Source organism: Hipposideros armiger, unplaced genomic scaffold (genome assembly GCF_001890085.2).
Source record: "Hipposideros armiger isolate ML-2016 unplaced genomic scaffold, ASM189008v1 scaffold_388, whole genome shotgun sequence".
Lineage (NCBI taxonomy): Eukaryota > Metazoa > Chordata > Mammalia > Chiroptera > Hipposideridae > Hipposideros > Hipposideros armiger.
The window spans coordinates 593026-620700 of NW_017731738.1; the positions used below are offsets into that span (position 1 = coordinate 593026).

Here is a 27675-nt window from a genome sequence, read left to right on the forward strand (position 1 = left end):
GAGTCAGGGTTTGCGTTACCGACGTGGTAATGATAACTGAGAGTCACACCAGGGACTTAGGGAAACTGAGGCAGGAGGGGAGCCCAGAGTCCCTGTGGCAGTGCGGAGAAGGCCGGGCTTGCTGCCCCCGGGGGGACGGGGGGGGGGCCCTGACCTCTCCTACCCTCGCTTCCCCTTCCAGCCCCTGCTCCTGGAGCCAGGGCCCCTCCTTTACAGTTGCGCGGCGGCTGGGAACCCAGCTCCGCGCCCCGCCTGCCCCGCCCCCACGTGTCCCGCATATTTTCCACGCGGCTACAGTGGGATCGGACACGCGCGCTCCCCGCCCCCACTTCCACCCGGGTCGCGTCACTGTCCGCCTCCTCCTCGCCCCCCTCCAGGCTCTAGCAGCCGCACCGCTGCTCCACTCGTCCCCCACCCCCCTCCCGCCCCCGCTTTCCCCTCTCCCTGGTTGCCCCGCGCGCCCTCCCTGCTATCCTTCTCCCTGCGGACCTTCCTCTCTTCCCTTATGGGCCAACTTGACGCCGAAATTTCTTTTCTGCCCTTTTTTGGGATGTTTCCCCCGTGGGGAGGCGGGGCCGGGCCGGGGCACGGAAGGGGGAAGGGGAAGAGTTAACTGAGCTGCCGGGCTTCGGGAGCCGGGGGAAGAGATGCCCCCTCCAGCCCAGGCCGCAAGAAGCAGCCCCCAGAGCCGGGTCCTAGGGTGGGGGAGCATGAGGCGCGGGCGCAAGGCTGTTTTTGTTTTTCCTCGGGGTAGGGTGGAGGGAGAGGAAGTGGAGAACCACTTGGGAGGAGGGGTATGGGGGAGACGAGCGGAGGAAGCCTGGAGGGAGCGCTTCATGTCGCTCCCCAGGGGCAGAGGGTTAGAAGACCAAGCTTTTGCTGATGGGGGTGGGAACCGTGGGAACCTTGGGCCCGGGGGCCGGGGCGGGGGAGGGGACCTGGACAAGTGTTTAGATCGGCTCAGCTGCCGGCTGCTGCACGTGGAACAAGCCTGACCTGGTAGTGTTCACTCCAGCCCATCGTCTTGCTTTCCCCAAACTAATGCAAGGCACCGCCATCTACCCGGAGCCAGTGCTTGAACTCTGGGCCTTATCTAGCGCTCCCCTGTTCCTCACTTCCCACATCCACAATCCTGTTGATCCTACTTTCTACAAATGAGGTTCCTCTTCCAAATCTCTGGGGTTGCCTTGGGCAACTCCTTTTATTATCTCCTGCATGAGTCTGTTGTGGTCCTGGTTCCCCAACTCACTCATTCAACTAGTCCTCTACATTGCTACCAAAGATCTTTTTAAAAGTTGGTGCAAATAGGATCCTAAAATCCTCCCAACCTCCTCTCCCTCCTTTTGAGGATAAAAATCCACACTTCTTAATGTGGTATAGAAGGCTCTTTGTTTTGGCCTCTGTCTACCTTTCTAGCCTCATCTCCTTTCATTCCCAACCTCACCCCCAATACACACAACTTGTACTTCATGCTGCATTCATACTGAGCTGTTGTAGGCACTGGAAATAGCCATACTTTTCTTAAAGCTTCCATCTTTTATGCCTTCTGTTCCCTCCCTAAATGTTCTTCCCTTGGCTGATTCCTGGTGGCATTACTCAGATCAAGTGTCTGGTTCTTCTGAAGCCTTCCCTGGCCACTTCCCCTCCCACCCGGCCACCTAATAGGTGTATGTTCTCTGTGCAGGTTCCTGTCATTCTCATCATAGTCCCTGTTATAACTGTTCTTGTCCGTTTCCTCCACAGGTCTGTAAGTCCTCCAGGACAGGGACTGTCTTTTTCAATTCTGAATCCCCAATGCCTAGCATAGCTTCAGGCATAGAGTTGGCACTTGATAAAATAAACATTTGCCTGATGAATTTTTTCATGCACCAGGTTCTGGGTGCCCAAGACACTATGTGGGTCTAGAGCAGGGGTTGGCAAACTTTTTGAGCTGCTGGGCGTCAGCAAACTGCGGCTTGCAAGCAAAATTGAAAGTGAAAACAAAACTATCATAGTTTCATTTATAAAATTTTTAAAGGATATTACTCACATAATGGTGATTATGTAAAAATATATTTATGGCTCTTGAATAATTTTTAAATTGTTATGAGGGACAGGATTGGCTCTTCCAGGGGTCTGCAAACTTTTGAGACAGAACATACGCCAAGAGCCGCATGTGGCTCGCAAGCCAGTTTGCTGACCCCTGGACTCTAGAGGAAATCAGTCTAGTGTGGCAGCTCTCTTTTTGGTCTTAGAACTAACTCCTTGTACGTTTAAAAATTAAAGTATAGTTTGAAGATCCAAAAAGCTTTTGCTGAAGTGGTTTGTATTTATCAATACTTACCATATTAAAGTGGAAACAGAAAAAAATTTAAATGTTTCTTAATTCATAAAAATAACAAGAAATAAACCCAGACACGTTAACCATGTAAACATGTTTTTAATGAAAAAAATGACTATATTCATCTCCTCAAATTAGTGAAAGGATGGCTGTTGTTTACATTTTCCCAAATCTCTTTAATATCTGCCTTAATAGAGGACAGCTGGATCCTCACATCTACTTGGCTTTCTGTCTGTTGGTTTGAAGAACTACATATGAAGAAAATACAGTCTCACACAGAAACTAAGTTGGAAAAGAGAGTGAGGTATTTAGAGCCTTTTCAGGTAATTGTGGATATTATTCTTGATACTACACCACCGCTTGACAAATGGTAGTTTTTAAGGGCTAGTTGCAATGTGGAACCTGAAACGTTATCAATAACCTTTTTTTTACTATTTTACATTAAAATCCATTGGTCTGTATTGCACTTTTGTTGGATTCTTTATGCAGGGATAACTTTGTAACATCATACACTGGTTATTTGGAAAACACTGATTGACCGAGCTATGCAGATGTTCTGAATGTTGACACATTTCATATGTTATAAAAAAATCACGTTCTTAAATATCATGATTGGTTTTCACAGAAAAGTCTGAGTGTTAAGTTTTGGGAAGCTGTGAAGCTTATGGTGACAGTTACAAGGTTTCTAAAATTCTAATTTTCACTTGAAAGCTCAAATTGTATCATTGGCAACAAACACCGCCAGTTTTTTCTCTGATTTGACAGACTCACATTGTTCCTTTCTGAGAAAAGTTCTGCCTGATACCCAGGTCTGATAATCATGGTTTGTCTGTCAGTCATTCTTTCAAGTCAATATGGTGCTCCATGAAAAAAGCAGCTAGTTCAGCTCAGGAGTCAAATTGTCTAAGTGCTTTCCTCGATACACCGTCATCCTTAGGTATGCAGCGGAAGTGCTCCACACTTACTTCCCAGTTCATCACACAGTGTTAAAAAGCCTTGTTATTCAAGGAATAAGAGTTCATAAAACTAATAAGCTTTAACTGCTACATCAGGACAGTTTTAAGTGAAGTTAGCATTTATTTCTTAAATTGCTAGTGCACAGCAGTGAGCATACAAAGACTATTAGTACAGTTTGGGCCACTGCCTTGATTTGTGCTGAGGCAGTTTTACCCACTGTTTTTGCACTGTCAGTAAAATATTGATATTGTGGAAAAGGAAGATGTCTTAATATTATGAACATAAGCTTGACCTTATGGACCCAAGAGGGTCTTGGGAACCCCTGAGGGCCTGAGGACCACATTTTAGGAACTGCTCGTCTAATGGGTATTCGAGTCTCTCCCCAAAAGGCTCCCCGAGGCATCACTAGTGAGAGGTACATGACTGGGGACGTGGGGATATGGCAGGGAAGTAGGATCATGGCTGGAGTTCAAACAGTGTGGACTGCCAGTTGTTAGGAGGTTGGAGAAGGGATTTGATCTCTAAGGTCCTCAACTCACGATGCTAGGACACTGAATCTGGGGTTAGAGGGCCACACCAGTGTGTACTGGAGTTGCCAGCCCTCTGCGTCAGAGGTGATAATACATCTCTATTTTCCAGTGCTTAGCACAGGCATGGCTCAGTAAATAGTGAATGAATTAATCACAGGTGATAGGAGTGTTGGTATGAAGTTGGCACCTTCCCTAATGGGCTGCCCTGGGGAAGACAAGGTAATTCCCTCTACTTTAAACTTACTCCCATGAGGAGATTTATGGCTTCAAATAGGTGAAAGGTGCTCAGAGTAGCAGCAGATGGGTGGTATTTGTGTTCTACTTGGAGGGAGAAGCAAGAAAATAACATATTGGGCAACAGGGTTGGTTAAAGAATTGTGCATAAAAATAGTGGCAGACCTAACCAGTAGTCCATGCAGTGTGGGCAGAGGGGTGAATGTGGAAGGAAGTGGAAACACACAGCACCCACTTCCCTCGTCCCTGACCAGCCCCCTCCACTGAACCTCTGGATTAACAGGGCAGCTAGAACAGGGCTACCAGCATCAGCCCCAGGCCACTAGGGGAGCTTTGCCCCCTAACTATATAGTCTCACCACCTGGGTCAAGCATTATCAATTCTTTTTCTTCTAGTGCTGTTCTAGGCAGTAGGACAAGGCCTCAGAGGGCCTAGATGTGCCCAAACCCAGTCAACAGTAGAACCTGCCTGAGGCAGCCTCCGTTGGAGTTTTTGCTTGTTAAATGCCTTAAGCAAACCTGTGGCCATAATTCTCTTAGGCTCAGACACTTGTATTTTATAGGCTTATTATTTTAGCAAAACTGCTTTGCACATTTGAATTTGGCCAGGGAGTGGATTTGTTCACATACTCTGAAGAATAGTGTGTCCCTGGCAGCCACAAAGAGCAGTAGCAGCTGCTGTCCCTGCAACAGAAGAATGACACTTGGTGAGGCACATGCACTGGTCAGTGAGACAGTTGACAATGGGAGTACGACTTCTCAGGGACAGCTTCCCAACTGGGATGACTTCAGGGATATGGGTGCAAGGAGGAGGAAGGGGCCTCACAGGGCAGACTGCCAGTCTGCCCCACTCCATTTCTGAGCCAGATTAAGGTGGTGACCGGACTCAATCCCATTCTCTCTTCCACCACCCTGGGGGAGTCGCCCATCTCCTCATGAAGCCAGGCAGAGTTGCAGGCATAATCACCTTTATTGGAGCATGACCTATTTGGGGCTTACAACCTCATGCCCCCCACAGGTTGCTGGGGGTGCAAGGAGGACAGTATCAAAACAGGATGAGAGGCCATGGAGACTTGCCAGAAGCTGCTGGCAAGGTGGAGCGGGCTAGGGCCCTGGCAGGTTCAGACTGAGGTACAGCAGCGTTAATAATACTCTTGGAGCGTTAATACTCTGGGGAGGGGCAGGCACTTAGGGGGCCCTAGGGCATGAAGGCACTTGGAGTTGGGAGGGGACAAAGGATGTGCACTGGGACTGGGCAGGGCCAGGCCTGGGGTTTGGCAGGCACTTTGGGGAGTGCTGGGGTTGGGCAGGTTGGGCCCGACAGCCCAGAAGGCTTTGGTTGTGGCAGGCACAGTCTCTGGGTTGGGTCTGCGTTAAATAGAAGCGGCTGTCCTAGTGCTCATCTCGAAGCTCTGAAGGCAGGAACTTGTATTGTTGCTGTCGGATCTGGGCCAGCTTCTTCCGGGCCTCTTCCAGCTCTCGTTCCTTCCGAAGCATCTCTTCCTGTGCCGCAATAATCTGAGGGACAGAGATCAGGGACTCAGTTCAGCAAGTATGCGCATCAGGGTATGGGGTAGTTGGGACCAGCACAGGCAACGTTGACTGCTCTGCTGACAGTGTCCCTCAGAGTGGCTGGGGCAAAGCTCACCTGGGCAATGCCCCCAACCATCTTCTCCTTCACCACTACTGTCTCGTTCTCCTGGTCTTCAAAGGCTGCTGCCTTCTGTGCCGCCTTCACCAGGTTATCCGAGGCTCGCTTCACTGCATTGCCAGCAGCCTGGGCAGAGAGAAGGCAGCATGAGGTTGTGAACTCAAGTAGGGTCCCAGTTGAGAGTCCACCCCCAGAAAAGCATGTCTTGGAGGTGACAGTTTAAAGCCGCACAGCCCAAGGTACGTACAGTGGGGTGGGTCAGGGTTCCTCACCTGAAGCCGTTTCATTGCCTCAGAGTCCTGGTCAGCCTTGACCTTGCAGGCCACAAGGAGCTGGGCTGTGGAAGCAGCCACCTGCTTGGCTGATGAGATGAGCTTCTCCTGGCTGGCGTGGCCTTGTACAGCTGCATTGGCGGCCTCACACAGGTTGTTGGTGGCTGCAGCCACCATCCGGGCCTAAAGTGAGAAGATAAGATTAAAACATGCCTCTTGTCCTGGTCCATCTCCTCTCCAGTCCAGCCTTCTCAAGCCTCTCCAGCTCAGGACCTAGTGGGTATTGTACACTCACAGCAGAAATGAGGCCCTGGGACCACTGCCCATCATCCAGTGCGTTGGCTGGAATGGCGCCCACCTGTGGAGGAAGGAGAACCTGCTCAGACCTGTGCTCTGCATATGTATGTAAAAGCCTCCTGCTACAATGCTGGTATGGACAGCAAAGCTGCTGCTGACCCCATGCTTCTGGGTATCCATGTACTTACCTTCCCTTGGGCCACCAGTTCCCTCTGGGCAGCTGATGCAGCCTTTACCAGGGCACTGGTGGCTGCTGCAATGGACTTTGCAGCTTCCAGTATCTGCTCCTCGAAGTTCAAAGACTCATCCGCCTCCTGCAACGAAGCAACAAAGGTTGCAGAGACAGATGCCAAGTAAGAGGAGGCTGAAGGTGGGGGAGATTCTGCCAATAGGAGGGTAGGGAAGAGGGAGGGAGCAGGACTGACCTTGGGTTTGGCCCGGGGCTTCAACTGCTCCAGCTTTTTGGCTGCAGCTTCAATGGCGGCTGCAGCTCCCAGGAGCTCGTTCTCAGCAATGACCGTGGGGTCCTCTGGGTCCACCCATTCTGTTCCTGGTAGGACAAAGGGGGGAAGGAAGGGGCTAAGCTGGAGCAGGGAAGTCAGGAGCACTGGGCAGCATGGTTACTATCACCAGGTCCTGGCACCTGTGGGGACTGTGGGCAGAGGCTAGCTCAAGAGCTGTCCAACTGGGAAGCTGGGGTCTCCCCATGACAAAGGTTTCCCTTCCCTCCCTGCCCCTGGTCACCCCTCACCCTTCATGGCTTCAGCAGCCTGGATGAGCTCAGTGACTGAACCAGCCACACGCTTTGAGTGTCCCGTCAATTGCTGCTTCAATTCTGGGCTTGGCTTCTGCAGTGTCTGGGGAAGAAGGGGGCAGGGAGCAGAGAGCATCAGACCTTAGCTTCTACTCTGACCTGAATCAGGGCAGACCATGGGCCCCCGACTCTATCCCTAGACTACTTCACACCACAGCCCTCAAGCACCAGGCGGCCTGTCCAGTGCACTCCAGGCATCACACTGCACATATGGTGAAAACAGTGGGGCTATATGTCACTCACCGGCTGATAAGGAGCAAGGAGGATGATGAAATGAGAAGAAAGAAGAGATGACGAAGGTAGAGAGGAGGAGGTCAGGTGGGAAGAGAGGAGATAAGAAAAAGAAAAGGAGGAAGAGGTGAGTGGGAGAACCAAAAATGCTAAGAATGATGGAGCCCCAGTGGAAGGGAGGCTCAGAAACAAGAAAAGATTTGGGAAATAGCTGGTGGGGAGGAGATCTGAGCAAAAGAGAGCTAGGTCTGAGGCATGTGGGGAGAGGACTGTGTATTCAGGGAGGCTGGTATGAGGAGTGACAACTGTTGCCTTACCAGGAGCACATGGTCCAGCAGTTCCAGGTAGCCATTGGCACACTCCCGGCCATAGCGCAGGGCTCGAAGCCGCACATCAGGGGCCACTTCTGGGTGGTAGGCAGCTTCCTATGCCACAGAGTAATATGTTAGCTTTAGGATCCCAAAGAGCTCCAAGTCCCCCCAGGCCTTGCAGTTTCTCTCCTACCATGTTCTGCCCTAAAGCTGCCTCACTACCAGGGTTTCTACCTTGCAAGCCCGAAGCATGTCTGCAATGGCGCGGCGACTCAGATTGGCTGTGGCAATGACATCCTCCTGGCGACAGGAGTTGCCAGCGGCGACAGCCTTGGCTGTTGCCATAGTGATACCCTTAGTCATTCGGATGAAATCTTCTGGGGTAGAGGTCTTGGCAGGTGGCTCTGGGGAACAGAAGACCTGTTGGGGCAGAACAAGAAGAAACATTTTAGTAAGTGAGGCTGTAAGACAATGTAGCACTCGTGTAGTTTGGTTCATTCATCCATGTGTTCATTCAGCAAGTATTCACTAAGTACATATTGTAGGTCAAGTCCTAGGAGTTCACACATTCACAGCTAATATATTAGCAGGCAGCTGGTCATCATCCCTGACTGAAGTGACTGGGAAGAGTCTGAAATTAAAGAAGTAGCTTGTGGGCTGAGTTTTCGTTCCTGTGGAGAAGCCTTGATGGGGTGAGTGGCAGCGGTAGGGCAAGAAGGAGTTGGGTCTTAAGAGATACAGAGAACAGGAGAGTATTTTAGGTAAACGGTAGGGCATGAATAACCAGGATATCAAGTATGAGAGGATTAAGGAATGTTCTAATATACAGAGATGGTGGAGAAAAGGTTGTTGGGGCCTTGAATATCAGATGAAGGAACTTAGAATTGATGTATGTGTTCATTCAACAAATTATTAAAGATAATTTATCTTTAAATTAGGTGGTAGTTTCTGTGTGAGGTGCTAGGAATGCAATGGGGAAAAAGGTAGACAAGGTCCTTATTCTCATGAGTTTACATTCTAGCTTTGGACACAGACAAAAAATAGGTAAACAAGCAGAAAAACTAAAGACTGTGATCTGGGCTACGACGGAAATAAAGAGGGTGCTGTGCTGAGAAATAAAAAGGTCCTATTTCAGATAGGTGGTCAGAAAAGGCTTCTCTGAGGAGAGGACATTTAAGCTGAAGTCTGAGGGACTGGAAGGAACCAGATGTTCAGAAAGCTGGAGAGAAGCAAGTGCAAGGGCCTGGGGTATGGGAAGGGACAGGACGGGCTTGGGGGAGTCGGCGGGGCCATGGGAACTGGAGGGAGATGGTAAGGAGTGTGGGTTCTGCCACAGATGCCAGGGCAGTCACTAAGAGGTTTTAAGCAGCGAAGTGACATAATCTAATTTATATTTTAAAAAAATACTTCTGGTTATTGTATAGAGAGAACGGATTGTGTGTGTGTGGGGTTGAGTGTGCAAGCAGGGAGATCAGGTCAAGGCTATGGCATAAATACAGCTCAGGATTGGTGACCGTTTGGACAAGGTGGTGGTGGTAGAGATGGGGAGAAGAGAAAATGAGATTTGGAGGGACACCAACAAGACTAGCCGATGGGCGTAGCTGTGGGGACTGAAAGAAAGATGTTAAAGCTGGGTTTTTGGCTTTAGGAACAAAGTTACTAAAAGGTGCCATTTACTGAGATGGGAAACACGAAGAGGAAATGATTAGGTTTGGGAGGTAGAAAGTTAAGACTTTCAATCTGGACATCTCCAAGTAGAGATGAAAACAGAATATCAGAAAGATGGATTCGGAAATGAGAAATATGAGTTGGAGAGATGAGAGTGATAGAGACTGAAGGCAGGGAGACCACGTAGAAAACTGGTACAGCAGTCCCAGGGAGGAAGGGTGAATGAAAACCTGAACTAGAGTGCTGACTGTGGGACTGGAGAAAAGGGGTGAGAGGAAAAGAGAATGGAGAAGGGTAGTTGGAAGGACTTGGTAATGGCCTGGATATGGTGAATAAAACAGTGAGGTCAAAGATGACTGAGGGGAGTCTTCCTGGGAGGTTGTTAACACTATTAACAGGAAGTAGCATGTCAGGAAGAACAGCTGGTTGGGAGGTGCTGCATCTCCATGGTGATGTCAAACAGGCACTTGAAAATAACTAAACTCAGAATTGGAAGTGAACTTCTGAGACAATAATAATGAAAGTGGTGAAACTTGCCAATGAAAAGAATAGACAAACAAGGCTATTTGTGCAATTGTGGAAAGCACTCTATATTTACTATGCTGAAGGTGCTTCAATGACGACCACAGAAGAGATCTTAGAGAGCCAAGAGAAAAACCAGTGTCAAGAAGGCCAAGGAAGAAAGAATTTCAAAGAGAAGCTTGTTACCACAGTGAAATGTTCTGGAAATGTCTGAAGAGGATGCAGGCCAAGAAGAAGCCACTGGATGTGACAACTAACAGGCCACTAGTGACTGGAGAAAATGGGAAGATGGTGGTGAAAGATAGTTGTCAAATGCTAAGGAGTAAAAAAGTGAGGAAGGGAAAGACGTGAGTGTAGCTCACTTAAGAAGTTTGGCAACGAGCGAGACGAATGTGTGTGACTGTTTACATTTCTATGAATACATGTGAGGTAGGGGTTCACTGTGTCAGCACGAGCCCTCTCTCTGACTTGAGGCCCTGAGACCCCAGGCTTGTGCTCACCGCCAGCTCCTGCCGTATGTGTTCTGTGGTTGCCTCCAGGGCCCGCGTGCCTTTGGTAGCCTCATCTTCCACAGCTTTCACAGTCTTGAGCAATGATGTCACATTAGTCACCATCACCTAGGGGTGTCAGAGGAGTGGGGGAGGGGATCACTGTAAGGAACAAGATGAATGCTGATGCGCTCCCTCCTGAGGTTGCTCTCATTCCCGCCAACCTTGGCAGAGTTCTTGAGCTGCCACACAGCAGGGTCGTCCCCAACTTTGCCAGCTGCAGCCTTAGTTGCACTGATGAGGTCTCCCAGGGCCTTGGCCACATCTTTCACTGCATTGATCAGCACCACCTGTTGGGAGAGCAGAGGCTCTGGTCTGTGGGAGAAAAAGGGGGAACAGGAAGTGGATCTGACCAGACTTAGGGGTATCAGGTAGATACCTGGGTCTCAGGGTCCTCGGCTCCTAGGCTGGCTGCACCCAGCTTGACCACGTCAGCGAGGCGGGTGATGGTGGCCACCGAGGACTGGGCAGCCTGTGCCAACTTCTCCTGGCTCCCAGCTGCGTTTTGCACCAGGACCTTGGTGTCCTCCACCAGCACCTTTGCAGTCTTCAGAATGCCCTCCCTGAGGGAGGGCCCAGCCTAGTCAGCCCTCCTCAGGCCCCCACCCCCACTCTTCCAGCCTCTTCTGGCCCCACCCACACCCTGCCTCCCTGAGGCCCAGTTCCCTCCTCACCGGTGGTCAGCGAAGGTTTCAGCACCCTCACGATTGAGTGTGCCAGCAGTAGCAAACATGATGGTGGTGTCAAGGTCAGCAATGATGCCGGACACGGCACTGGCTGCTGTGATGCAGGCCTGGGTGCCACGATTCCCGGCCTGGAGCGCAGCTAGCACGTGGGAGACCTGAGAGAGGAAAGTCACATGGTGACTTGTGGTAGGTTCCATGTGAAAGAGAAAGGTCACTGGTGCTTGGGAGAAGGGACGGAGGAGAGAGCTGGGAAGGCTGGAGGAGGACGGGAAAGGCTTCAGGGTTGGGGGGCCAGTTCCTCAGTCCACAGGGATGAGCATGGTCACCTTTTCAGAGACTCTCCGGGCACATTCTATGAGTTCCTTCTTGGTGTAGGCGTCACTGGGGCTGCACTGCAGGGCGCCTGCCTTGGTGACCAGAGCAGAGCAGCCATGCCCCAGCTCCTGTACCCGGTGCTTGATGTGGGCACCTATCTGTGAGAAGATGGAAAAGGAAGACGGATTTTATAAGAGGAACTCAGGGTACCTCCACTGTGCTTGGAAGAGTCAACAAGGACCTAAAAAACCATGTATCGCAGCACACAGATTTTTCCTGTTTCACATCCTTTCGGCAGGAGGTCACCTCCTACACACAGATAATAATAGCATGTGGGCACCAGCTGCTGAGGACTGTGTTCTGCATAGTGAGGAGGAGGGGAGAAGCACTTTATGCCGGGGTATTTAAATCAGAGGGCCACGGATTACAATTTGGCCTGGATGTGGTTGTGGAGGGTTTGGGGTTGGGGATTAGGTGTGTTTTGCTAAGATCCAATTACTTGCTTTCTTGGAAAGCCAGGAGCTTAGGGATGGAAGACATTCATGGGTCTATAACAAGGAAGAACTAAAGAGAATGCAGCAGAACAGAGCAGCAGTTATAGGCCCAGACGAGGGCTGGCAGAGGCAGCAGTGGCAGGCCAGGAAATCCTAGATCCTGGGCTGTCTCCTTTACCCGTGACTGAAGGCTTTGCTCCTGTCCCTACTCAGAGCCCTGATAGCTCTTTAGAGCAGTGGCCCTGACAGTGTGTTTCCCTTTTTATGAAAGACCAGAGGGAGTTGGGGGTGGGACAGCCCCAGAGGCTGACATCATGGGAATAAGGGACAGGCCACTGGGGTTCTCTTTGTAGAGCAGGGGCAAGGTCAGAGCTGCCTCCATGTTTACCTCTTCATTTTCAGCAGCCACAGCTGCAGGCTTGGCTTCTGAGGCTAGACGGCCGTAGTCGCTGGTCAGCTGGTTAGCGAGAGGACCCAGCTCTTCAGGGCTGGTGTTTGACTTGGTTACCTAGTCATAATGGAAAAGGTGAAATTATATCCAAACTCAGCTCTCTAAGGGCAGTCCTCTTATACTCTCTCAAACTCACCATCTCCTGAACAGTGACAGCAATGGCCTTGGCTGTCCGCACCATAGTTGTCTGGTAATCCACGAAAGAACCTTCTGGTTCACCCATTGGTCCTTCATCTAGCTGAGGGGGGAGAATGGGGAAAATGGGTAGGATCATCAGAGTCTCTGCCACTGTGTTCAGGAACCCTGGCCCAGGGTAGCATCAGTGTCCACAGGGATCCCAAGACTCTAACCTGGTTGATGGCCTGGGTGATGGAGTCCACCATGCCACTGACGACCCCAGCAGCACTTGCTGCCTCATTGAGGGTTGTTGTCAGGTCCTCTACGGCCTCTGTCATCATCTGCACAGCCTCCTCCAGGGCTTCCTGGGTGTGAGCTGCTTGCTGTGGGGTAGAGTGGGTGAGTGGAGGCGGGTCCTGTTCCTGCTTCTCTGACCCCTAACTAGTGGCAGCCCCTCCCTCCCAGCTCTCCATACTTTGGGGTTACCACCAGCCTCCTTGGCTGTGTACAGCAACTGCAAGGCAGACTCTGCCAAGGTTTTAGTCTGGTCCAGGAGTGCCATCTGCTGTGGATGGCTCAGGGTCTTGGAGGCGGCACCTACTGCAGCCAGGGTGAGCGGCTCAAAGTACTGGGCCATCTGAGACACCTGAGGCAAGGGGTTGGAATGGGGGTCAGCTGGGCCAGGTACTCTCTTCACCCTAGCCCCGGGACTCCCCACTTGTCTCCCCAGGTACCTTGTGTCCCAGCTGGGAGGCTTCAGCCCGGGCAGCACTGGCCAGTGGCTCAATAAGATGGGAAATCTCCTGCACTGCAGTGAGCATCTGAGTGTGCAAGGCCTGGGGAGGAAGCTGACTTTAGCTCTGTGACCTGGAATAGGGCCCTCTAGTTGCACAGGACCCCACTATTCCTTCCATATCAAACTAACTGCCCCTGGCATGGTCCATCTTCCTGACGTCTCTGTGAAGCCCAATCCTGAATCCCCCATCTTCCTCAAGTCTGCTATCTCTCTTGCCAGACACAACCTCTCACATAACCCTTTTTCTCCCTTACCTCTTGAGAGATCCCTTCACGGGGAGCAAGCTGCTGGCTGACTACAGCAAGGGAAGCCTGGTCTAGGTCCCGTAGACAGCTGTTCAGAGCTGCAATGGCTGTTTCACACTCGAGTTGCCCAGGAGCCTTGTCCCTGCAGACACATCACAGGCTCCAACACCAAGAACACATCCCCTTAAAACAAGGCCAGCCTATCTCTCCCCATGTCCCCCAAATCTTGGGTAACAGGTGTCCTCCAACACTATCCCATGTAATTGCACCAAACCGCCCACCCCTCCACAATGTATGTCCCCGTCACACTGGTTCTCCATCCCCTCAATACCTCATGCTTGTAATAAGCTTCTTGATGGAGTCCGAGACAGTACGGGAGTGGCCAGCTAGCACTGACCAGCGAGGAGGGTCCCGGGGATTGACTGCCAGGGCCCGGGCTGTCTGAATTAGTCCCCCAGCGCTCTCCAACATTGTCTTGGCAGAGATCACAATGGGCTCCATGGCAGCCCGGCCCTGGGGAGAAGGGAGGAGGGAGGTGAGTCTCACAACTCCTGAAGAGATGACGTGGCAGCTGGCTCATTGGTTCTCCCTTCAGGCTGCCTCACCTCAGGGCTGATCTGGGCAGGAATGCTGGCAAACTCAGGGTTGGATGCAAAGGCACTCAGATTGTCCACAGCCTCCAGCAGAGGGGCTGTTGCTGCTTGGCACTGGGCACGGTTCTCATCCGTGAAGGCCCCGTCTAGCGCCTGGAAGTGGGTGACAGACAGGCCCTCAGGACATGCTGTAGGAAAAGGGGGTGAAGCCCAGGTCTCCCTCTTGGGCTTTAAGGTGTGGGAAGAGACTGGTGATGATCAATTTGAACAGGAAAGGGCTTGGGCTCAGGAAGAAGGGATTTGGTAGAAGGCCTCAGGGAATGACGGGGATAGGTCAGGGAGAGGCTGAGAATTCAAACACTGGGAACCTTGATAGTCTTGACAAGATTGGCAGTGCTGTTGGCCACCTCCTTGGCTGATTGTACAAACTGGCGCTTGGCGGTAGGATTGGCAGTACGAGCAGAAGCCAGGCGGCAGCTGTTACACAGTGCAGAGGTGTGTTTGGCCACAATGGTGGCTGCAGAGAGCACCTGAGGAGACAGACATGGGGAAGAGTCATGAAGGCAGGAAGGAAGTGTACACGCCCAGAGAGGAGCTGCTTGCAGGTTGGGGGATGGAGAGCAATACCTCTGGATGTCTAATTAGGAAAGACAGAGTCACCTGAAAAGTTCAGATTTGGGAGACAAAGATACTCCAAGATGAACAGGGTGTAGAGGAAGGAGGAGATGAAAGACAGGCACAGTAATGGAGAAATCCTAATGGAGTCAGTAAGAGAGTAAGCTCAAATGTCTATAGAGAAGTTGTGAACTTAGAAGTAACTGAAAAAATGATGAGAAACATGGCAGAAGACAATTACCCAAAGAGAAACCGTGTGTGGAAGGTCAGAGATGGCTCTCAGCCCTCTTCTTCCCTCTATTTCCCACATCTCCTCCTTTCCCCACGGACCAGTCCACCCTGGCTTGGCATCCTTTCCTAGACTTGCCCATGGTACCTGTTCCCTTGAGTTACCTGGGCCTGGGTACAGCCAGACTCTCCCAAACTCTGACAGGCCATCTGAATTGCCTGGTTTGCACGGGCAAACTGTGTGGGCTCCACCAGCCCTTGCTGTCCAGCTTGGCTGTTTGGGTCAGAGACGCCAACCAGATATGCAGCCTGGGGAGAGAGAATTTTGAAGATGATGAGTAAAGAATAGTCCTCAGGTTGGAATCGAATAGTGATAGTGAGGACAAAGGGGAGTAGGGGTAAGTTTAGTGGCCAGGGTTCTATGTAAGTGGAGGTATGAATAAACTAGGTATTAACAAAGTAAACATTAAACAATAGTAACAAAATTGTTAACAAATTAAACCATAATTAACAAATTAAAGATATTAACAAACTATAGTGACACTATAGAAAGCCCCCGCCCACCATACCATCTGCAAAGAATCTTTTAAAGACATATCGTATTTTGCCGTATATAACGCATACTTTTTGGCCCAAATTTGGGAGGGAAAAATAAGGATGTGCATTATACATGGGTAGTACTAATTCCGTTATCTCTATATAAATGTTTTTAATTCTTTTATTTATGCTTATGAGTTAAAAGTGTAACTCTAGAAATCAGTAACGATATCTGTGCAAATTAATACCCTGGAACACGATAATCGGTTTTGTTGAACATACGAGGAACTTGCAACGATGAAGAGTTCTTGGCCTTTTATGATGCGTAAATATCGTAAATTTGTTACCAGTACATAAAATTTCTTGTACCTTGTATCTGTTCTTATGTTTTGTAATTATTTGTTACATAAAATTTCTTGTACCATAATATGTTAAAAAATAAATGCTACAATTCCTTTATAATACCAAAAACAAGGACCTAAATGTAAATAAAAATTTGAATTAAAAAAATTAAAACGAAAGATTTTTTCCCCTGAAAGTTTGGGCCAAAAACGTGGGTGCGCATTCTATACGGCAAAGTATGGTAGTTCCACAACTATGGAGGTTGTTACGCTAATTAACATTTACAACACCTCCTCCAAGCTTCAGAGATTTGGAAAGAGGAAAGGGGAGTGGGTGTAATGGGTGCCGAAATTTTTTTTTATGATTGGAAGACCATCGTAAGATTGGATTCATACTTCAAATTTGCTTTTTTCCTCTTTATGCTTTTCCAGAAATAAGTCAAGGCATATAGAGCAGGCCACCCAAAAGAACAGGGCAATGGAAGGTAGGAAGGCGGAGGGAGCAGGATGGTAGGCTTTCAGGGAAGCGGTCTGAGATGATGAACTCTCAAGTCAGTATTATAAGAATGCATATCCTAAAGCAAAATACTCTCAGAGCTAATTGTTTAATCCTTTATAATGTAGTAAAAGGCAAAGTTAAGCAGTAATCCAAATAACTGGAAATTTAGTCACTGGTACATCTTAATAGAGTAATAACCATGTAAAAAATTATTTGCACATGCTAATTAGTATATACCAAGAAAGCCAGGGCTGGAAAAGGCCCAGTGGTTGGCCAGTGTAATCATAACCCAAAGCACCAGGGTTTAGGAGTGACAGCAATCAGAATTGTTGGTGTTCTATGATTACTTACAAATATCTGCACTTCAGGAGGGGGAAAGAACCCCCATTTCCATAGAGCTGTTTTTGCAAACATAACTTCTTGACTTATCTACGTGTGTGTCAGGCTATGAGGAGGTGGAGAAAGGAAAGCAGGGCATTACAGGAATCACCTCAGGAGAATTACCTGGGCAGCTGCCTCGGTGAAACCACAGAGGGCCTTGGAGGCTGTGGAAATGGCCTCTCCAAACTCTGGCAGGTTTCCATTCTTGGCATTCTGGGAGATGCCAGTCATGGCCTCACCCAGGACCTGAGGAACGGAGGGTATCAGGAGAGTTAGGTCCTGTTGTCAGAGGGGTAGAGCAGCCCCTGGTTAGTTCCATCTTCCTGCCCTCTGCCCTCCTGGGTTCCCAGCTGCACTTGCCTTTGAGTTCTCCATTACACTGTCCAGGCAGCCAAAGTAGGACATGTCATTGATGGGCTGGACTGGGTTCTCTAGGAGTTCCCGAACAGTCTGTGTAGGCGGAGAGTGAAGTAAGATCTAAGACACCTCCCACGCCCCTAAACCCGTAACCCCCTCCTCAACCTCCAGCCCTGTTAGCTTGCCAAGTGCCGACCTCCAGTTCCCGCAGGGCATTGTCACACTCTTTCTGGCCTGGCGCCTGCTGGGTGCACATGGTGATGAGCTGGTTGATGCTGTCGGTCACCGCCCTGGCAGGAACAGAAGGGTGAGAGAATGGGTGCACAGGTGGGCCAGCATTCCTGGGTCCCATCTACACAGCGAGTCCCTAGTTATATCTCTTTTGGGTGGAACCACTTCTAAGCTGGGGACATCTCATGAAGATGTCCAACATTCTTTCTCCAACATTCCAGGCTGGGCTCCCTAGCTCCTACTTACCGGGCAGCCGCAGCCAGCTGACTCTTGAGGTTGGGGGCAGCAGGGTCTGTGGACAGGGCCTTGGCAGCCAGGAGAAGTTTGCTTGAAGACATGGAGATGCCCTTCAGGTTGGACACGACCTGGGCCCGGTCCTCCTGGCTCTGTTGAAGGTGAGGAGGTCAACATATTGTCCAGTCCTTTCTTATCTGTCTCTAAAAGGGATCTTCTGTCCCAGGCACTCAAGTACTGCTATCGATTTGGGAGGGGAGGGAGCAGGGAGGAGGGCAGGACTCCACGGTCACACATGTGCCTCCTATCTAACCCTGTGCCTATTCATACCGGAGCCTGTCCTGCCATCTCCACACCAGCTTCCAAGAAGGTGCTGAAGTCCTGTCCAAATCGACCTGAAGCTCGAGCCAGGTCCTGAGGGGTTCCCCGAGAGGCCTGCACCAGTTCTGTGGCTGCCTGATTCAGCCCAGCAGCGGCTTCATTCAACCGGCTCTGAGCTTCTTGAAATGTCCCAGTGCTAGAGGGAAGCTGCAGGGTCAGAGAGAAAGTCAAGTGCAAAAATGAGGAATGATGCGAGGGAGAGCTTGGTAAAGGAGTGCTGGAAGGTGGGCCCAGAGCCTGGGAGTAATGAAAGGGGATAAATCTGGGAAGTCAGGGTGAAGAAGAGTTCTACAGGTGGAAAGAGAAACTTGGAGGTTTTTGGCTCCTGTGTGCCCCTCACAGCCCCAGGCCTCCTACCGAGTCACTCAGGAGTCGCTTGCTGGCATCTCCCACTGCTCTCAGGGCATTATCCACATCTCGCTGGCCAGGGAGGCAGCTGACACAGCGGTTCAGTGCCTGGGTCACTGCTTTAGCCACCTGAGGTAGGAAGGAGATGAGGGGTTGATGGGGGGTTGCCAAAATGGAAACAGTTTGGGACATCCCCTCCACCCATAGGACACGAAAGATAACTGCTCTGTTGTCTCTAAAAGGGAAAGGGGATGTTAGCTGAGCAGGCTGAAGTTAGGATATTAATGACAGTGATCAAAGTTCCCCAAACTTGGTCTTTAGCTGGGCCCCTGACTGTCTGACTGAAGCACTTGTACTAGGATGGAGAGAAAGGGTAGGACCCAGAGAGGAGATCTCAAGAGCAGTCCTTAGAGGCTGTCCCTCTGTCAGTGTGGGTGAGGCTTTGCCCCAATCACAGTGGGCCTTCTGCTGGGGTCTGGGGGAGAGGGAGAAAGTGGCCCCTTCCCAGTACCTGACCTGGGCAAGCCGCTGCTGGCTCTCAGGGTCCCCTGGATGGCCAGCTGCCTTTTTCGCCTCTTCAATGAGGCTGCTGGCCTTGTCCAGTACATCACTGGCCGTGTCAAGCACAATAGCCTGCACTGCAGGGTCTGATGTCAGGGCAGCTACGCCCCTAGCAGCCTGGGCCAGCGACCGCAGCCCACCTGCCACCTCCCGAGCAGCAATACCTGGGGAGACAAAAGAGGAAGGGAAAAGGCACTTGATCCCAGTGGTTTCCTCTCTCAGTCCCATCCCTCTGTCCGCTCCTATTCCTCCATCCCCCTCACCATATGCCCCATTCCTGGCCCTACCCACATACCTGCATAATTCTCATTGCCTTGGGCAACCTCCCCCAGTAGCTGGGCAATGGCAGAGCTCACTGCTTTGGTGCTGTTGCCCAGGTCCTGGGCACATTTCTCCATCTAGGGATGAAAGGGGAGTCTCAGGGTGGGATTAGGTGCAGAAGGAACTGAGAAGAGGGAGGCTGGGAAGCTATTTGGGGAAATCCAGCAGTTTAAATGAAGATTTGGGCAGGTCTGGGGCACAGGTTCCTGGGAAGACAGACTTCAGGTTTGGGTAAGAATGAAGTTTAAGAATACTTACCGTCTCCCCAGGTAAGGGTTTAAGCTTGCCATCTCGAGCTGCTGCCTTCACCTCCTGCAGGTCTCTCTCCAGATTCTGTACCACACTCAGTGCAGAATCCATCTCCAAAGGCCCACATGCTTCCTGAGCCTACAGTGATATGAGGGTTTGGGGTGTAGGAGGTACTGCTCATCCCACTGATGTCTCAGCTTACATGATTATCCCCGTTTTGGGTTATTCTGCAGATTTCCCATCATCCCAGAACTCTACCCCCATCTTCCAAAAAGACAGCCAGCTCCCATACCTTCTGGGCAGCAGTACGAAGTTCAGCCAACGCGGTGCCAAGGTTTTTGGCACACTGACTCAGCTGCATGGCCGAAGCCTGGTCCTGAATTGTTGGCACTGAGGCCTTTGCAGCGGCCACCATCTTCCCACCTGGCTGTTGGGGAACAGGTTGGCAGATGAAGGGTACCATCTTTCCCCCGGGCTTGGTACAGGGACTGACAGACAGGAAATGGTGAGCAATCCAGCTCAATACTGGGACAGAGGCTACTCGCAGAGGTTTAAACTGTGGGAGCTCTAGGGGACTTAGAAGGGTGGGGAGCATCTGGTCTGAGAGGTGGGGAGAGGGTGCCTTGCCTGCAGGAAGCTCTGGCTGGCAGCAATGAGGGCTAGCTGGGCACTGGGGCTGTCAGGCTGAGCTTGGCTTCCTCGGACGCCCTGCACCAGCAGTGGAATCTGCTCTGCCACAGCCTGTAGGTGAAAATGTCATGAGAATCCCCCACCCCCAACCCCAGACTGGGGGAAAGTCCCTTTCCTCCCACACCTCCTGCCCCCACAAAGCGTCCTGTGGTCTTACCTTGCAGCTCTGCACCAGCAGGGGCTGGGGGCCAGCAGACGCCTTGGGGGTGGCGGCTGCATGTTGGGCCGCAGCGATGGTCTGCGTAGCTGAGGCTGCAGCCTGCTTGGCTGCATGCTGTGAGGACAGAATGGTCAGGACAAGCCCCGGGCATTCCCATACCCAGTCCCTGGCCTACCCTGCCTATGCCACCCTCCAAGGAAGTATTAGGTGACTCTCTCTCCATACACACCCCTCCAGTTTCAGCCCTCCCACAGCACCCCGCTCTCGCTCCTGGTTTGTTTCCTAGCCTCACCTCCAGGCGCTGCACCAGCTTTTTCTTGATGGCATTCTGTGCAGCTGCATTAGTCGCCATGCGTAGACCCTCAGCTGCCTCCCGAAGCCGCTGCTGTTGCTCCTCACTGTCAGGGTGGGCGGCTGCTCCCTGAGAGAGGTGGACTGACAGTCACCACCCAGAATCCCTGTGGATCCTGAATAAGCTCTGCTCTGACCCCTCCAGACTCAGACTTCTTCTCCTGAAGTCATTTCTAGTATCCCAACTGAAAGGTAATCTCTGTTGAGGTGAGCCGCCTCAGGCAGGCGAATAGGAAACCTTGGGGTGACCCCGGAGTCACTTTGGGAGGCTGAAATCCTTCTTTAGGTGGAACTGTTTCTTCTTCTCCTCTTTGGAGAAAGGGCCATGTTTTTCCCTCTACTCCCCACAAAATACCACTAGCAAATAGGGTTGAGCAGGGCTCTTTGGAATAAGGACACAGTTTAGAGCAGGGAACTTCAGCAATACCAAAGCAGGGGACCCAGTTACTCCTGCAAACTGAAAAATCCCAGGCCTGGGAATCTTTTGGCTTCGTCCTGAGGGTCCTCTGCACCCTGTGTCCCTGGGCCTTGTCTGCAGGGCTAGCTAGCAGCGGAGCCCCGAGACTGAAGGCTTATGTGCATTCACAGGAGAGCCAGAAAACAGAGGGGTCCCAGGCAGGTGGTGGCAGCAAAGTAGGGAAAAGTGGAACAGCAGACCTTGGACTTAGAGAAAGAAAAAGGGTCTGATTGCCAGTCAGTCAGCGAGGACTTTGGAGATGACACTGGCTGGAAGCCTGGGCCACCGCCCACCCGCAGCTTAGGGATACAGTTACTTCCTGAGTGCTCCTGTATGTGTTCTCTTGTATTTTCTGCTTCTCCTGGGTTTCCTCATCAGATGAGTGTGACTGTCTAGACGGGTCTACTTCCCTCAGGGCCCAGTTTGGGAGTCTGCACAGAAGTCTCGGTACCTTGGCAGCCTCCACCATCTTGGCTGTGGCATCAGCTAAGATCTTGGCAGCGCTTAACAGCTTGCGGGAATTCTCCAGATCACTCTCCCCTTCGGCATCAGCCTTGATGGCATTGACCAGGTCAGACGTGGCCTGGGCTAGGATGCGGGCCTGTCGCACCATCTCACCTGAGAGCAGGGCACAATCAGGTATGGATTGAGAGGGTGCTGGGGTGCAGGAAAGTGGCGCAGACAAAATAGATGGGATAGATGGGGCTTTTCAAAACAGTAAAGAGACTGGGGGAAATTCTCAAGTGATTTCCCGGAAGTTATTGTTTTTCGGGTTTAGGATCTTGGAGAGAAACAGATTTCCTGGTGGGCCCTGATGGGAAGGAAAACAGTCTTCAATGGGTGTTTTTAGCAAATAGTCTTGAGAGGATGAAAAACTATTGGTGAAGGCTTTTGGTGGTGACAGGGTAGAGTGGAGTGGGGAACGCAATCTCCTAATAATGACACTTTCCATCTATTTTTGTATACACTTTGATATATTCTTTAAATGTGCCAAGGAAGGCAGAGCAGGGATTATATCCCTGCTTTTCAGATGGGGAACTGGAGATTAAATACCCAGTCTACGCTGCTGAGTCCTTAGGGGGAGGTCAGGTCTGCAAGGGAACGTCCAATGGGCTTGGCAAACTTCACTGGGGTTCTTTGTCTTCCCAGGGTGGTGTCCTTACCAGCATCACCCATGGAGCTGAAGATGTTCTCGGTGACAGTAAGGATGGTGTCAGTGGCCTGGTCATAACGGCCAGCAGGTCCAGCCCCTGTGGTATAGGCCCTCACGTGCTGCAGCAACTCATTCAGGGCCTGGGTGACAGCTGTGGCCGCTGCTCCTACCCCCCGCAGTAGCTGCCCATCCTCTGTGGCTGCCTGGGAGGCAGACACACAACCCTCCACGGCTTTGGCCACTAGTCGTCCTGCCTCCACCAGCTGCTCTTGACAGACAGGTGAGCTAATTGTAGGTGCCACCACCTGTGGGCAAACTGGGTGTAAGAGATGTAGGCAAGGGAAACGAGTCATGAAGTGGGGTGTTTGTGGCGTTCCCAATAGTCACTGGGTTGGGTAATGAGTTCTCAGGAGCCAAAGAGATAAAATGAGGCTCTCGTGTGGGTGGCAGCATCACCCCGTGGCACAGGCTAGGACAGCCTTTGGGACTCACCTTGGTGCAGGCCACCAGCTGGGAGGTGGACAGGGCACACTGTGTTGCCGCAGCAATAACCTGGGTCTGAAGCCCCGAGTCCTCTGTCCGCTGGGCCACACTCTTGGCCTTGAGGACCAGGGCAGCTGCAGCACTTGCCACGGCCTTGGCTAGCTGCATTAGTACGTCCTGTGAGAAAAGAGCAGTCAGCATGGCCTGAGATTTGGCTTAGGATACCTGGACCCTTCTCAGAGGCATAAGCTGGTTCATTATTCCCACTGACTCCAATCACAAGACAGTGTATGCAGAAGCAACCAGAGTCTACCCCAAGCCCCTGCCTTGAGCGCCCAGTAGGACAGAACCCCCACCGTGGAACAGACCCACACCAAGAGAAACAGAGCCTACACCAAAGGGAGAAATGTGCGAGGCGGATACACTCGGTCGGCAATGGGAGGGAAGGGCAGGGCTGTTCCAGTGGGATGGAGGAAGGAGGTACCTCCGGGGGTCCCTTCCATCCCCAGCTTCTTTTCTCCCTTCTTTCTCAATCTTGGTTGGATGCTGTCACCCTGGAGTCTTGGGAACAAGTCCCTGTACTACCCTCCCTGATCCCATTTCCTGAGCCCTTCCTCCCCATCTCCTATCATGTCCTGCTCCCCCAGCAGGCTGGGGGAGAGGTGCAAAAGCGAGTGTATACGGCTCAGCGAGGACAAAGCTGGGAAGGCCCAGGCCAGAGGCCGTTACCGTGGGGGGATCAGAGGGAGATCGAACCCCAGCCCCTCTGGGTGCACATATCTGCATGGGAAATCCAGGACGACACGTCAGCTGAGGAAACTGGCATGAGGTGGGGAAGGGTGGGCTAGAGGAACAGTGTCCAGGGTGTTAAGATCTAAAGGGCTGGATAGGGGTTCAAGATGTCCTCACGTTGGGGCAAGGGTCATGTATGGGAAAGACAGGGAAAAGATGACAGGCGGCTAAAAAATATCATCAATTAGGGCCAAGGGTGAGCTAGTAGGTTAAGTTTGGATTCAGGGGTTCTGAATTCTCATCCCCTAAAAAGGGACTGGAGATTCCCAGTGCCATTTCTGGAAACGGAGGTTCAGGTTGGCTCTGAGGGGTCAATTCAGAGTAGGAGGACTAGGAGCTGGTCTCAGGATCAGAGGTCACCTCCTAGAAGCTGGGGTTCTGGGGTTTGGGTAAGCCACCAACCTGGAAGTGAGGGTCAGTATCACTTTCCCCAATTTGCTGCAACAGCTCCCCACTGGCCTGGCCCACGTTCCCAGCTGCTTGCAGCAGGTTCTGACGGGGCTGTGGAGAGTGAACACCAGTCAGAAGCTGCCCAACCCCTGCCCACATGCCCATGGGATGGGTACTATGTGCCCACGGGCCCCACACTTCCATTCTGCGACTTGGACTGCCCCCTTCTCCATGGGTTTGAACCCTCTCTGTTCCCTAGCGCCAGCCCCATGGCCCCTGACCTCAGCACTGGCTGGCTGGGCAGTACGTAGCAGCTCTGACACTGCCCCGGCGAGGCCCTTCGCTGCCTGCAGCAGGGGACGGCCACTGCCGCCTTCATCCTCCAGCAGGGCAGCCAGCAGCTTCACGCCACGGGACATTTCCGTCAGGTTGGAGGAGATGGTGGTGACTGCGCAGCCCACTGCAGTATAGTCTGTCTCTGCAGGGTCCCCTGAGGGGAGGAGGGAGAGGAGCATGTGTGAGAGACAGGGCAGGCTAGACGACAGGCTGGGAAGGAGCAGTCATAGGCGATTAGTCACACACACACATCCTGAGAGAGACGTACACAACACACAGTCCCTTGCATGAGTCAAGGTGCAGTCACTCCCGAGCCAGTCACACTGCTTGCACTCGCTCATCCACCACCCACAATGAGCTTGGTGTCCAGCCTACCTGCTGTCAGGTTTACCACGGAGGCAGTACCGGCTGTGATGGCATCTACCTGAGAGTGGATCTCATGCTTTGATTCATCCATCTTGTTCTTCCGCCAGGCCTTTGAGGCCTGAGAGAAAGAAACAAACCTTAAGATCTGCTCCACTTTGGTTAACCTCAACCCTGTTCCTTGGAGTCCCGGCTTCAGTACCACTGGTCTCTCCTCCATCCCATACTCACAGCATCCTGGCCCAGAGGCGGCAGAGTATCAAAGTCATCCAGGGTGGCCTGAGCAGCCTGCACAGCCTGCATGCTGGAGTTGATGGTTCCAGTGAGTGCCTGCTGGGCTGAAGTCTACAAGGAGAGGAGTAAGAGGACACATTCAGAAGAAAGAGAAGGGAAAAGGGAACCTGAGGCTAGGGAGAGGAACACAAATAGGGACGGGGAAACGGCTGCCTAACCTCTGGCTAGGCCCAGCTGAGAGGGGGAGGGCGGGGGTAGGGAGGCTGGAACTGTGGTGGCAGTGGGGGCACTCTTACCAAAGGAGGCATGTGTCCTCGGTGCATCTGGCCACTAGTAATCTGCTGCTGGGCAGGTGGCATGCTGCCCACCTGGAAATTCTCAGGACCAGAGGCTCCAGAGCGCATGATGGCAGGCAGGGCCACAGAGCCATGCTCTACTTTCCCCACCCGGTTATACTGCTGCTGAAGGACTGTCGACCTAGAGAGGGAACATACTGAGGAGCACTCAGAGGTCTTCCTCCTCTTATCCCCTTCCCACCCAGCTCTACTGCCTTTGCAGGTCCTGTGGTCTAGGGGGTGTGTGAGGTCTCATTACAGCCTAAGGATTCCCCACCCCCAACAGTCCTTGGAGTCAAGCCTGGCCTTCCTGCCCGAGGGATAGGATCAGCCCAGCTCCCTTCGTACTTTTTGGGGGACACCGAGTCCTCCAGCATAGTAGACTCCTCATCTCCCTCCAGCCCAAAGTGATCTTTGCTTTTTTTCTGTAGGAAGGAAAAAGGAACAAGAGTTAAAGAAGAGGAAGTGGGGGAAAGGCAGGCTCTTCTTTCCCCAATCAGCCATTTTCCAGAATGTGGGTCTCCATTTCTAAAGGACCGGCTTGAGAAGAAGGTATGGGAAGGTAAAGAGAAGGCTGGGGGGAGGCAGTGCTCACCTTCTTAAGGATGATATCGATGTAGCCAGCAATGAGCTGTGCGATCTGCTCCCCCTCAGTCGTCTGTACTGAGTAGTAGCCATCTTGATAGTCCCCGAAATCCTAGGGTGATAAGGCAGGGGTTCAGTGGGAAAGACTGAATTTACCCAGGAAATTACCCATGGAAAAGGGTAGGATGGGAGCCCCAAGGTCGAGCAGATGAGGGTTTCTCCCCATGCCAACAGCCCTCTAGGAAAAAGCCCATTTCTTTATTTTCCTCCTTGGAGGGAAATATTTTATTTCTGAGGTGTGGTCTTTATGCTACACAGTTTCAAGTACATGCCATTTAGGAAATCTCTTTTCTCTCACCCTGATAATAAACTTGGGAGGACACTAACATTTACCATTAAATGACCACACTTGAAGGTTAGCACCTGTATCTAAAATGGAAAACTAGCATTTACTAATTTCTCTCTCACTGGGGCACTTCGTCAAGTTGGTATCAGTTTCAATTTATAACACCAAAATAGGAAGCCAGAGGGGAGAGTTACAGTAAATAGTTGCTGCTGCAAGAGGGAAGGCCTGTTTTTCTATCACTTTTTTCTTCCCGCTCCCCAATCTTCCTGTGATCTCAGCTTGCCGTTTACAATTTTGTTCTGTTGATTTTAAAGAATAAGTTTCATTTAAGCATAACTCACTCTCCAGGAGCTTCTCCTCTACTCTAACCTTCATATTCCTGCAACAGTTCCAAAGCTCTTCTTTTTTCTGGAGTCATGTTCAGTGCACCTGCCCCAAGGGAGGTGGAAAGACCTCTGGAGCTGCCCTTTCTCTGAAAACTCCAAAGCCCTTTCTCCTCTGGGTCCCCAGGCTCACCAGGGTAAAGCTCTTGGGAGAGGCAGCCCAGCGTTTGATGTTGGTGAGGTTCCATTCTTGGATCACTTCTTTGGTCTTCTCATCCACTCGCATCACACACTCCTTCGTGATGCCCAGAAGCCTGGGCACCAGCTTGTTCTTTCCTTTCATCTTTTCCTATGAGACAGAGGTTATTATTGGTGTCATAAGTCAGAGGTTAAATGAGAAGTGAATAGTGAATGATCAGATCAAGACCACAAGGGTGGGAAGGAGTGCTAAACTAGGGTGTCAAGGAATGGACCCAGGACATGGCTGCTTTAGGGAAAAGGGAACGGGACAGAAAATGCAGGGTTGGGAGGGAAGTGGTGGTGGAGAACTGACAACGGACAAGTATTCACAAGGCAGAGAATGGGGCTCCTATGAAATGCTGGGAAATGTGACTGAGGGTAGGGTCAGAGATTTTCAGATAGAAAAGGGTAAAAGCGAAATGAGGACAGTGAGAAGGGTCCGTAACCCACCTTAACCAGGAAGAAGGAGACGCCATATGTCTTGAGGGAACGGGCTAGCTTCACGTAGCGTACCTTGGCCTCGATCTCACTCATCTGTCCACAATTCTTGTGTGCCTTAGAGAATGAAACGGGGAAAAATTTAGCAAAATTTGGGGAGGATAATATCACTGACAAGGATTTAAGTTGGGATGTTAACTATAATGGGAGAGTATTATGGGGACACAGGACAGGAGGAAAGGTTAGGGAGTACAGGATATGAGAAAGACAGGATGATGGGGCTGGGGGCTGAAAAGGCTCTGCAGAAGCGATGGAACAAGGGATATAGTTACGGAACTTGCAAACATTCTGAAGACATGAATGGATAGTTAAGAAGTAGGTCAAATTGAAGGCCTTTTGGGCTGAGTATTCAAAGAGTGGGGATAACACCTTACATTTGTTCAAAGATATACTTTTCACAGTAATTTCAGGTATATTGTCTCATTTGATTTTCCTATCAATCCTACACAGGGCAGGTACTGTTATCCCATGCAAACAAAAGAAAACAAGAATATTGAATTCCACGGCAAATGCAGTGATGGAGCTGAGACTTAAAGCCCAGGTCTTCTGCTCACTTGGCACAGGAGAGGTGGGAGAACAGCTTGGTGGGTGAAGCAAGGTGGGAG

General features: G+C 51.3%; 1 protein-coding gene across 3 annotated transcripts in view; it reads right to left on the minus strand.

Annotated features, from left to right (window-relative positions):
* Positions 1-4991: 4991 nt before the first annotated feature.
* Positions 4992-27675, minus strand: part of TLN1 (talin 1) — a 31868-nt gene continuing 9184 nt past the window's right edge. For 2 of the 3 annotated variants that reach the window (XM_019663281.1, XM_019663282.1), the window contains exons 9-58: positions 27023-27127; positions 26526-26681; positions 25674-25775; positions 25427-25503; positions 25040-25220; positions 24741-24854; positions 24522-24630; positions 24092-24300; positions 23823-23921; positions 23358-23408; positions 22638-22805; positions 22156-22450; positions 21444-21610; positions 20477-20605; positions 20182-20298; positions 19962-20075; positions 19627-19761; positions 19344-19472; positions 19060-19162; positions 18720-18928; positions 18213-18332; positions 17805-18002; positions 17487-17626; positions 17206-17299; positions 17013-17102; positions 16776-16898; positions 15060-15203; positions 14420-14581; positions 14064-14204; positions 13790-13971; positions 13468-13600; positions 13152-13253; positions 12893-13063; positions 12651-12800; positions 12437-12538; positions 12238-12357; positions 11367-11513; positions 11029-11195; positions 10734-10917; positions 10519-10644; positions 10307-10423; positions 7851-8036; positions 7623-7730; positions 7012-7117; positions 6686-6810; positions 6449-6574; positions 6259-6321; positions 5964-6146; positions 5689-5817; positions 4992-5558 (exon numbers count right to left, since the gene is read on the minus strand). In XM_019663281.1, coding sequence (XP_019518826.1) covers positions 5433-5558; positions 5689-5817; positions 5964-6146; positions 6259-6321; positions 6449-6574; positions 6686-6810; positions 7012-7117; positions 7623-7730; positions 7851-8036; positions 10307-10423; positions 10519-10644; positions 10734-10917; positions 11029-11195; positions 11367-11513; positions 12238-12357; positions 12437-12538; positions 12651-12800; positions 12893-13063; positions 13152-13253; positions 13468-13600; positions 13790-13971; positions 14064-14204; positions 14420-14581; positions 15060-15203; positions 16776-16898; positions 17013-17102; positions 17206-17299; positions 17487-17626; positions 17805-18002; positions 18213-18332; positions 18720-18928; positions 19060-19162; positions 19344-19472; positions 19627-19761; positions 19962-20075; positions 20182-20298; positions 20477-20605; positions 21444-21610; positions 22156-22450; positions 22638-22805; positions 23358-23408; positions 23823-23921; positions 24092-24300; positions 24522-24630; positions 24741-24854; positions 25040-25220; positions 25427-25503; positions 25674-25775; positions 26526-26681; positions 27023-27127 — 6834 coding nt within the window. In that variant the 3' untranslated portion in view covers positions 4992-5432. The remainder of the gene's footprint in view (positions 5559-5688; positions 5818-5963; positions 6147-6258; positions 6322-6448; positions 6575-6685; positions 6811-7011; positions 7118-7622; positions 7731-7850; positions 8037-10306; positions 10424-10518; positions 10645-10733; positions 10918-11028; positions 11196-11366; positions 11514-12237; positions 12358-12436; positions 12539-12650; positions 12801-12892; positions 13064-13151; positions 13254-13467; positions 13601-13789; positions 13972-14063; positions 14205-14419; positions 14582-15059; positions 15204-16775; positions 16899-17012; positions 17103-17205; positions 17300-17486; positions 17627-17804; positions 18003-18212; positions 18333-18719; positions 18929-19059; positions 19163-19343; positions 19473-19626; positions 19762-19961; positions 20076-20181; positions 20299-20476; positions 20606-21443; positions 21611-22155; positions 22451-22637; positions 22806-23357; positions 23409-23822; positions 23922-24091; positions 24301-24521; positions 24631-24740; positions 24855-25039; positions 25221-25426; positions 25504-25673; positions 25776-26525; positions 26682-27022; positions 27128-27675) is intronic. The other variant, XM_019663283.1, reaches the window with a different exon arrangement.